The sequence below is a fragment of the Micromys minutus genome (assembly GCF_963924665.1).
Source record: "Micromys minutus genome assembly, chromosome: X".
Lineage (NCBI taxonomy): Eukaryota > Metazoa > Chordata > Mammalia > Rodentia > Muridae > Micromys > Micromys minutus.
In genome coordinates this window covers 49,241,856-49,253,392 of record NC_137970.1, presented here as the reverse complement: position 1 = coordinate 49,253,392, position 11,537 = coordinate 49,241,856, and the positions used below count along the sequence as shown (strand labels likewise).

At 38.2% G+C, this 11,537-nt stretch overlaps 1 protein-coding gene across 2 annotated transcripts in view; it reads right to left on the bottom strand.

Annotated features, from left to right (window-relative positions):
• Positions 1-9,996, bottom strand: part of CHIC1 (cysteine rich hydrophobic domain 1) — a gene marked incomplete at both ends in the record, with an annotated part of 32,621 nt that extends 22,625 nt beyond the window's left edge. For both annotated transcript variants that reach the window (XM_080909721.1, XM_080909722.1), the window contains 2 exons: positions 1,643-1,697; positions 9,701-9,996. In XM_080909721.1, coding sequence (XP_080765847.1) covers positions 1,643-1,697; positions 9,701-9,996 — 351 coding nt within the window. The remainder of the gene's footprint in view (positions 1-1,642; positions 1,698-9,700) is intronic.
• Positions 9,997-11,537: the final 1,541 nt, after the last annotated feature.

The window sequence follows — 11,537 nt, the reverse complement described above, 5'->3', positions numbered from 1 at the left end:
GTATAATGCTAGAAGCTATATTTACTGACAGCTTATAAGATATTTCGTTTTTTTTTTAGGAGCTATAATTTTAAATATGTAAAAACACTTAAATATTCAAGTTGCACGTAATTTCCCAGAAAAAAGCATGCAGTAATAGCATTAATGGAAATGGAAAGAAATTATCTATTGGAGATGTTTTGTTTTACATTTTTTCTTTAATTTCAGTGTTAAATCTACCATGTTCTTACTAATATTATTATTGAAGAGATATTTCCACGTTTAATTTTATACATTTAAAGGAAATTTTTACTATTAATATTTATAGGACACATCTAAGTTTAAGCTGCTGCACCACTTGAAATATTCCAAATCACCAATTAGGAGAGGGAGGCAGAACCTATTAGAAACCAAAGCCAAACATTTACACAGAGATATTCTCTCCCACTCTGTGTGCAAGTTGTGGAGGCAGGGCTCGGTTTCAGGTGTCTTTAAAGTTCTTTCACTCTGTACCTTATTTTTTTGAGGCAGTGTCTCCCACTGAACCTGGAACTCATCATTTCTGCCAGACTAACTGGCCAGAGCATGTCCCCTAGGATCTATCTGTCTTTACTACCCAGCACTGGGAGTTCAGTGGCCTCTCACTATACCTGGCATTTATACGGGTGTTGGCCATCTGAATTCAGGTTCTCAAGCTTGCATTACAAGCACCGTTTGCCCACTAAGCCATCTTCCCAATCTGAAAGTTAGCATTTCTGTAAGACAACTGTTCTAAATACAGTACTTCAAAAATAAGGTAATATTTTAAGTGTACAACATGCTGGTGTTTTTTGTTTGTTCTTTGTTTATTTATTTTTTGAGACAAGTCCTAACTATGTAATCCAGGCTAGTCTGGAATTCATGAATGCTAGAGCTTGGTTTACTGACCTATACCATTCCAACAACTCAAAATGATATCTATCTATCTATCTATCTATGATACAAATAGTGAAATAATTATATAGTCAAGCAAACTAAAACATCTCCTTATATAGTTATTTATCATTTCTTTTAGAGAACCTGAAATCTGTTAATTTGGTGAATTTTCAGCATATAATACAATATTATTTCTAATCATTACACAGTACATTAATCTAGACTTATAGGTTTGAGTCCTGGGAAGTCTGAATTTTGAGCATGAATGCTTGTCTATACAACTGAATATAGAGAAATAGAAAGGTAGTTACTTATTGCTTTGAGTCCAATTTTATAAACTCAGTCTAAAAAGAAAAAAATATTTAACCAATTCTTTTTATTTGTAATAAATGATGCATACCATATAACCCTTTAAAAAAGAATAGTGACTTTGGCAATGAAAGATTGGAAATTACAGATCTAAATTAAACAATTACAGCTCCCTGTGCCGGGCAAAAAAGGCCAACACTGGGAAAGCTGAGCAGGTAAATAAACAAGGCTGACATTAAGGAAGAACAGATGAAATAGCTGGCCAGAGGCTGGTTGTCATGGAAACACCATTTAGTCACTGTGCACACAGCTTCCAAGTAGGGAGGCCTCTTGTTATTTGGCTTCATTACTAGTTAGTGAGTCAAAGAATTTGTCATAACATTGAATAAACCATAACACAGTGCATTAGAATTGGAAAATTCAAAGCAAGCCCACTTACCTTCCCTGTCAGAACTGATGGAAATTCTGTATCAAACTTGTTGCTCAATCCAAACCTTAAAAACAAAGACAGAACAAAATCTATTCTATTCATAGCATATTTTCTCACAATAAGTTATAAACCCATGAGGTTTTCTTTTGGTCTTCAGATTTAAATAATTGTGTTCTAAATACTCACAACTTTATGATGTATGTGCCAGTTAAAACCAAACTTAATGGATTAAAAATCCATACCTAAATCCTAAAAATAACATTAAATTAAAAAAAATCTGTTAAATCCAACAGATATTTTCTGAATAAAACTTACAGGCGGATCTCTGAGTTCAAGGCCTGACTGGTCTACAGAGCAAGTTTCAGGACAGCCAGGGTGATACAGAAAATCGTTTCTAGATTTTTCAAGAAACAGGTCTTGAAAAACCCAAAACCAAAACCAACCAAATAAAAAAGCTGGGGAATGGTGGTGCACTTAGTGTTTAATCCCAGCACTTGGGAGGCAGAGGCAAGTGGCTCTCTTTGAGTTCAGGGCCACCCTGGTCTACAGTATGAGTTCTAGGACAGCCAGGGCTACACAGAGAAACCCTGTCTCAAAAAAACAAACCAACAAAAAACAAACCAAAACAAAAAAACTCTGGAAAGTAAAAAATACTTCCTTTTCCATTTTTATATACTTCTATATTTTGGAAGAGGATTCATTTCTTATATTAAAAAACAGAAACTATTATTAATTTGTAGTTTTCACTACTTCTTAAGTAGATGGGAATTCGAATTTAGGCAAATTATTTAGTTAATTGACTTTTTAAATGTTTCTGAGCACTAGAATTAAAAGCATGTATCACCATGAATGCCAGTTTCCTTGTCCCAAAAACGGGGATAACAATACTTTTGGAGGCCATTAACAGTTTGAAGTTCCACAGTTACTTAGCATAGGCTGTAGCCTGGGAAGCTCGGAGTTAATGCTGTCTGTCCCTTGCTACTGTTTTCCTTTCAGGGCATTCTCAATGCTAATTTACTTTGGTTTTCACTTACCTACCATCCACTGACATAAAATTCTTACTTATTCTGACATGGAATTGTCTGACATTCAGAAAGTGACCTAAAGTATTCCTACTCAATTAGAAGATGAGCAAAGGCCTATACAATTCCTTTTGACTTTATTACATATTATAGTGAACAAACATACTGGATGAGAAAACCTTAAGAGGTGGGGTATCTCTTCTCAGAACAGCTAGGCAAATGAAAGGTGTATGTAGGGTAAGTGTCGTGTGCATGCCTAATGCCCTAATGGAGGTCAGAGAATGCTCATATCTCCTAGAGCTAGAGTTACTGATGGTAATGAGCATCCACATGAGTACTGGGAGCTGGATGTGAACTTCATTCTGAATCACTACTTTCTGCAATACATGTAGTGAACTCTAGAGTACTAGGGAAAAGTCCTTTATAAGAACAACAAGTGCTCTTAACTGCTGAGCCATCTCTGCAGCTCCCAGTTCCTTATATTAAAATGGCATAGTATTTGCATGTAACCCATATACATCCTTCTGTACTCTTTAAATCTCCCTAGTAATAGCTAATACAACTGCTATGCAAATCATTGCTATACTGTGTTGTTTATAGAATAATGATAAGAGAAAGTCCATGCATAGTCAATGTAGATGGTGATTTTTTTTTCAGATATTTTAAATCTGCAAATGGTTAGATTTGTGCAAAACCTGTGAGTATAGTGTGAACTGATTATACCATAAAATGTAAAGAAGCTGGTATAGTAGCACATGTCTACAATCCCAGGATGAGGCAAGAGGATAGTGAGCTCAAGGCTAACCTGGGCTACATAGTGAGTTCTAGGTCAACCTTGACAATAGATCAAGAATTCATCTCAAAAATCAAACAGCAAAGCATACTGAAAAGCAAAATAGGCCCATTTCTCTCATAATTTTGGCTAACGAGGAATAGCTATCCTCTTCTCACTCACCAGGGATTTCTTTTTCAATTTGTTTCATTAACATTGAGGCCATTAAAAAGAGTGCTTACTTCCTGTAACCTTAATTCTGAGAGTTTCATTTGGTAGCCACAAATATAATATTGAAATAGCTGCTGGTGAAGGAACACCTTTTATCCGTTTCATTAACAAACTATGAAGTTAAGAACTATAGCTACTTCTACACAGAAGTTACACAGATGTATCTATTCATTACTCTTAGCCAAGATGTGGCAGTCTCCAGATTAGACAAAGAGGCACTTGGGAACTATTTATAAAGTCATTTTATTGATGTTATTAAATATAGAGTCTATTATGTGTTTGAAGTTGACCAAGCTGGTGGTTGACAATGATTGAATTCTCTTTAAGTGTTTTCAGTGCCTTTACATTTTAATTTCTTGGAACAATTCTTTAGATGATAGGAAATGGTGGCAAAGGATGAATCCTTTCCTTACTTTACCCTGCCTCCCTAGATCACTTGCTTTCCATGCTTGTAAAGATGACTACTGTATAAATGAATGCTTACGTGCTCAGGTTGAGAATCAGTCATACCACGTCTTCTAACAAGAACCACAATTTTGCTACAAAACTATGTACTTAATAATACTGATTCTAAAGTACATGTAGAGAACTCTACTGTACTAAGGAAAAATATACCCTATAATACAGAGATTTTTTTCTGCTTTGTTTTGTTTAATGTTAGATTCTACTTACATCTCCTTAATAGTTCTTAGTGGACTACACAATGTAAAATAGTCACCGGATTGTTTTCAGTGTTGGGCACTGAACCAGGGCTTTGCCCCTCTCTGAATCCATAAAGTTAGACTGTCAGTTTGTCACTGTAATCTCTCAATGACAGGTAATAAAATGGTATGCCATTCTCTAATCTGAAAAGTGTCTCTAACTTTGTTTAGAAAGGGACTGCTTGTAAATTTAACCAACTATTTTGGTTCTATATCTAATGAGACTCCCTAAAAACCGGTAGTCCAGCAATTAATTCAACTAATTTCTATACTGGTACTCTAGCAAGGGCAGACACATACACACATTTTAAGTGATAAGAGTGAGGTCATATTTAAAAAACACAAGGGGAAAAATCTCATCAGATGTATGTTTTCTGTATTTCAATACACCATGCCCTGATATTCATCCTATAAAAAAAAGGAAAAAAAAAAAAAAAAAAGAAAAAAAGTTTAAGTCACATAGACAGCATTTCTGAAACATTTCTTTTTTTTTTCTTAGATACTCTGTATCTGAAACATTTCAAACTTGCAAGTGACATTCATCATTTTGTTTCTATAGTCTCAAGCTAACACATGTGGGAGTTAATTGAGTTAAAATTTTTTTTCAGGTCTCACTATATAGACCAGGCTGGCCTCTAACAGTAATAAACACTCACCTTTGCCTCCTGTGCTGGGATTAAAGGTGTACACCACCACATCCTGGCTTCACTTTGATTGTCAGGAAATTATAATTAATTTCATGTTAAAATTCATATTTTGTTAAAATAGCTAGAAGGCTAAAACATGAAGATGATACAAGTAAACTGGAGTTCTCTGGCTCACTGGAAAGCTTAACAAAGCTTTATAGAGGGATGATGATGCCACGATCCCTCATCACTAGAATTCTACTAGTATCACAATTATTCGAAGTCCTCTTCATAGCATGATTCAACAAACTAGCATCTGTTGGGGGCCTGTAATAAGTCTGTACAACAATAGACATAGACTATCACTAAAATGAACCAATATTCATTGAATATACTTAAACAGGGATTATGATAGGTACTGAAGATTCATAGGGAATGAAAGATTGTTCTTGCTTTTGTAGCTTACAATTTATTGAGGGCAAAGAAGACTGACAGAAAATGGTGACATTTGGATAGATAGGGGGAGGGAAGGTGTGGATTACATTTAAATGGAGCACTAGCTTGAACAGACACATAAGATAAGAAATAGCAAGCATACAAGCAGCAAAGGAAATAGAAGGAGTTGATGGAGACAGTTAGATCCGTTCTGTATGCCATCTTCCAGAGCTTGGACTCTATCCTGATAATGGAGGAGAAACTAGACTAATCTTAAGCAGGAGAGCAATTCAGTTATATCTGTACTTCTGGTGTTTTAATCAGGTAACAGGCTGAAGGACAGGTGTCAGAGTGACAAGGATAGAGGTAAGACAACTAGTTAGGATGGAAAAAGAGGCCTGAATCAGAGAAGTGGCATTAGAGAGAAAAACAAGCAACTGAAATGGAGAATAAAGAACAAGGTACATTTGAGAGTGAAGAAGTCCAGGTGAAAGCCTGAGCAGTGTCTGGTACAGAGTTACATTCTTGGAAACACTGAATTACTAGACCATAAGAAGCAAGAAGAGACCATTTAAGATGTATAGACAGTAAGAGTAGAGGGCTAAGCACAAAATTCTGAAGATAACTGGTATTTAAGAAATAGGACAGGAAGAAGACTGAATGAAAAATATACACCAGGCAAGCACTCTATTCTAAAACTATACATACTACCAATATCTCATCATGGTGGTCTCAACTGAGGCCAGATTCTTCACAGTTAAGGTGGTAGAACCCAAGTAAATATGGCACAAGAAAATTTGGCAAAGAGAGATTAGATAGCAGCTAAAAGGGGTGTGGGTATCAGAAGGTTTTTGTCATAGAAGGATTGAATATAATTACAGGACAATCTAGACTCTAGATTCTAGGGAGAATCAAAGCAAGGCACTATTGAGCCAGGGGCTTACTTATGGAACAAGACCTGGGGAAGAGGCTAGAAGAGAAGGGTATGGAAAGCAGAAGAGATGAATTTTGGGTAAGGAACTCCTTGAATTGCAATGTTGGGAGAACTCAGATCTAATAAAGAGCCAATGCAGGTTTGCAGCAGTATATGACATGATTAAATGGAATTTTAAGAAAATTAGTTTGGCACAAGCATATACAACGAAGCAGGGAGAGGTGGCAGACTGTGCCTATAACTCAAGAACGGGATAATGACAACTCAAACAGGAGTACTGCCAAATAGGAATAGAGAATATGAAAAAATCTAAACCAATTTCCAAATATATGGTGGTACAATTCTGGGAAAATTGGAGAAGAGTCAAAGTGACTCAAACATTTCAAATATTACCCTGGGGGAGTAGACATTTTTGTTTTTTGAGAGTAGATTTTTGGTATTACCATGACAAATGTGGCAACTAGAAATACAACCCATTTGGGGAGGAAAAATGTTGAGTGTAAGATATCAGGCTAAACATATCTACTATCTTAAATATTTGTCTCCTAATTATGGTAAAAAGCTACAAAATGGGCTGGAGAGATGACTCAGTGGTTAAGAGCACTGACTACTCTTCCAGAGGTCCTGAGTTCAAATCCCAGCAACCACATGGTGGCTCACAACTGTCTGTAGTGGGATCTAATGTCCTCTTCTGGTGTGTCTGAAGACAGCTACAGTGTACACATAATAAACAAACAAACAAACAAACAAATCTTTTTGAAAAAGTTACAAAATACTTCCCCTTTTTAAAAAATTCAGTTGATGGTGACACCTCTCAAATTTTAAACTTTGAATATAAGCAAATCTTCTATAGATGAAGACTGAATGGAGGACAGAAAAAGGCCAGTATACAGGAGAAGAAGAAATAGTTCACTCACATTGGTACAGGGCCAAGGTTGTAGCTCAGTGATACAGCCCTTGCCTGGATGCACAATGTTCTATTTTGAGTTTTGACACCACAAAAGCCAAGAAAACCAATATAACATAAAGTTTAGAGCAATCTGCACATGCCTACGTCAGAAAATCGTCAAGAAAAAATAGATGTTTTAGATGTATCAGATTAAGATTATTTGTTAAGGATTTTGCTTCATTCGACAGATGGAAGGTTCTGTTATTACAGTTCATGCCTCTGATACCAAACAAACATTTTACTAACAGGGTCTTACTCTGTAGCCCAAGCTGGCCTGGAACTCATCTGATCCAGGATGGCCTTGAACTCATGGCACTCTCCCTGTTTTCATCTACCACACGATCCTATCACAGGCATGAACCACCGTGTCTGGCTTCTAAACATTTAATCTTCTTCTTAAAAGGTTAGATATTTAGCATCAAATGATCTTGCTAAACGAGAAAATGTATACAATAAAGCTAAACAATTTTCATGTTTAGTGATTTAAGTACTAGCTTATGCTTTTCAGAGTTTTTTTCAAATAATTAATATCGAGATACTATCAGTACTATCTCTTTATATCTAACTCCAGAACTGTAAAACTGTGGGGGGGGGGGTAGCAGAAAATTATATATATAAGGGGCTAGCCACAGCAAATCTCAGTGCTCTGTTTTCAATGAAAAGAGGAAACTGGTTGTGTTGAGAATAGAATGGAGTCACAAGGAAGTTTTAGAGAACTTAAATTATGCTTCCTTACTATGTACTCATTGCTTGAATTGTAGAAAAATACCCTTTGTCTGTTTGGTCATGGAAAATGATTTGCAGAAAAGAAGTCTGGAAAATGAGGCAGCAAGTGTGGTAGATATGGTATTTTACAGTTTCATAGAATTCAAAACTAAACAACAACAACAATAACAAGAAGCCTGGAATCATAATTAGTTTGAATAATGGTCTCCCTAGTGACAAAAGGAGGGGAAGGAGAATGGTGCAGGAAGTTGGCGCCTGAACATTAAAGGCTATCTGCAAAAATCTTGGACTGAAAAAAAAAAAAAAAACTGTCTTCAAATTACCTAATAAAGAATAAGGCCTAAAAGTCTCCTCCAAAGCCTTCCACAATTGACAAACATTTGCTAATACATTTACTCAATGATTTTAAAAGTATTACAGTCAAAATCATTAATGTTAAAAATGAAAAGATAACGTGATGGAGGAGTTGGTACATACTGTATGATTTCATGCAGGCACTCAGTTGAGTCAAAGGGACTATATAAGCCATAATAAAAATTAAGGATTGTCTGACTTGATAGGAAGGAGCAAATGTATTTTGAAAATGCAATAAAAGACACCCCAGTCAAGAGCATGAACACGACACCATATTCAAATTTTCAGGTATGTGCAATCCAAGCAAATACAAATGAGGAAGCACTCTTAAAGCCCACTGATCATTTTTTTACTGTGCAACCAAGATGTTATGAAGTCCTTTGCACACTTTATTTTTTCAAATATGATATAGGATTCAATGTAAAAGAAGCCAATCTGGTTGAGTTTTAAAGAAATTATCCTCAATTCATCAAGGGTTAATTTCTATATATTTAATATCTGTACATTTAATGTCTGGACATACACGATCCCCTGTAGACATCTTAAATTATTTCAGAGCTAAAGGGGTTTAGACATCACGCACTCAAAACCCTTCATTTTGGAGATGAGGAACCCAAGGCCTGGAAGTAAGAATCAACTGACCAAGGTCACAGGACCAGTAAGAAGCAAGACTGAGATTATCAACCAAGATCTCTCACTCTATATCCATTGCTCTTTCTACTTTGCATAGATTCCTATTAACCTGAACCTCTAAGGACGCGATATTTAAGGAACGTCAGAGTAGTTGGTTCAACAGAGAAAGGATGACGATATTCATTCATATAAACATTAGGTAGGAAGAATGGATGGATAAATATGTGGGTGGATGAATATTTATATTATTCACAAAATGCATCACATTTTTTTTTGAAAAGCCCAAACCTAGATCTTGTCACCTGTCACAGCAGACGCTGTTTTCCATTAGCCATCAATCTTGGCAGCAGAGAAGCCTAGTACATCCTGCAGTTTAGAGACTATTCACTTGCCAGCACACGAACAAGCAGATCGCCCCTACTCTAGTGTCTCTCTGGCAGTCTACCCCGCAACTCCATATCCTACGCTCACTCTTTTTCACGGCGTCCATGCAGCGTTATCCGCCCCCCTCCCCTTCTTTTACACGACATCTATTCAACCTGCGCTTTTGCCATTTAGACCAGGTGCCCTTTGCTAACAGCATGCTTTAGTCAGCCCTCCCCCACTCCGCAGGCCCCTCAATGCCCTTTTTATTCGTCTGTGGTCAAATTTCAGCCTCTGAAAGCCCCCATCCCAATGGCTTACACAGTGATGTGGCCGGCGCCGCGCACCAACACAGGGTCTGGGGCATATCTTCGCAGATGCTCCTCGCTCACTACCCGAGGCGGGGGCGGCACCTCCTCCTCCTCTTCTTCCTCGTCTTCCTCGTCTTCATCCTCCTCTTCCTCCTCCTCCTCCTCTTCCTCGTCCTCATCGGGCCCAGATACCGACGACGACGACGACGACGACGACGGAGAAGACGAGGATGTTGCTGCCTCTTCTTCTTCCTCCAATTCCGAGATGGTGTCGAACTCCGCCATGTTGGGCAGCAGGATGCTCATCACGTGACCGCGCGATCGCCGCCACTCTCCCGGAGAAGAGTTTGAACCTGCGGAGCTGCTGGGAGAGGAGGGGGAACGACTGAAGAGAAAGAGGAGGGGGCGGGGAAAGCGCTTGAGGAGATGCGCCTGCGTGTTGGGTAGACAGCGCGGGGGTTGGAGGCGGGGGCACGAGGGACCAGGGAGTAAATTCGGTGTACGCTTGCGCGCCTCCAAGGGGAGGGGGCCGGTAGAGGTGAACTCCAGGGAATTCTCGAGGTCCGGTCTGCGGGTGCTGATCTTCATACGGTGTTCCGGACGTCAGTCTCTTGTACACAAGGGACATACGTTCTCGTTTTAGTGTCTGTTAATTAATGCGGGATCTATTTGCCTCTATGCAGACAGTTGAGGGAAAGCAAATTCTACAAAAGCGAGTTTAGGATATTGCCCAAAATATCTCAAGGTACACATATGTCAATCTCTTACGCAGATTGTTCAATTCTGAGGAAAGGTAAACGTTTTTGTTAACATTTTCAAAAGAGGAGACTTTCTATTGATTTCTTATGCTAAATGGTACTTTGTGGACTTGCTAAGCATCATGTTAACATTTTCAAAAGAGGAAACTTTCTATTAATTTCTTATGCTGAATGGTATGCCGATTGCTAAGCACTTTGTGTACTTATCTCATTTAATCTCCCCACAACCCTGTGAGAGGTGTACCACATTGAGCCTCATATCACACAAGGCCAATCTAGATACAAACAGAACAAATAATTTGTCCAAGGACATGGAACTAGTAAATGACAGATGAGCTTTTAAACCGGGTCTCTTTTGACTCCCAAAGCCCTGTTCTTTTAGCCAAACAGCCATGGTGCCTAAAGTTGTTTGGAAAGGCTGGGCGAAGTGGTGCATTTTGGTTGTTTCTTATGCATAAGGATACACAGGTTTGCAATGGGTGTTTTGAAGCCAGCGTAGTGGCATATATCTCTAAACGCAGCACTTGGGAGGCAGGTGCAGGAGAATCTTTTGAGTAAGGCTAGCCTAGTCTACAGAGCTAGTTCTAGGATGACTAGGGTTACACAGAGAAACCCTGTCTGCGGGTGGGAGGGAGAGAGAGAGGGAAGGGGAAAGAGACCGAGGTTTATCGAAGAGGAGCTGGAGAGTGTGTACAGGGCCAGTTTAGAGACATTAATTAACATCACCTATCCTATAGACTCCAAACTATATTCTTTCAAACACCATAGCTCAAATAATTCAAACATTCTTGGGGAGTAGGTATCTTTATATGTCTTTTCTAGATGAAGAACTAATGGACTGAAGAGATAGCTCTGCAGTTAAAAGCACTGGCTCTTCCAGAGGGCCCTGGTTCAATTCCCAGCACCCACATGCCAGCTCGCAAGTGTCTGTAACTCCAGTTCCTCCAGGGATCTGACACCCTTACATAGACATACCTGTAGGCAAAAAACCGATGTTCATGAAGTTAAAAACTCATTTAAAAAGACAAAGAGTTGAATATCAGAAAATTTAAACAATTTGTTCAGGTCTGTAGTGACTCATTCTTCATT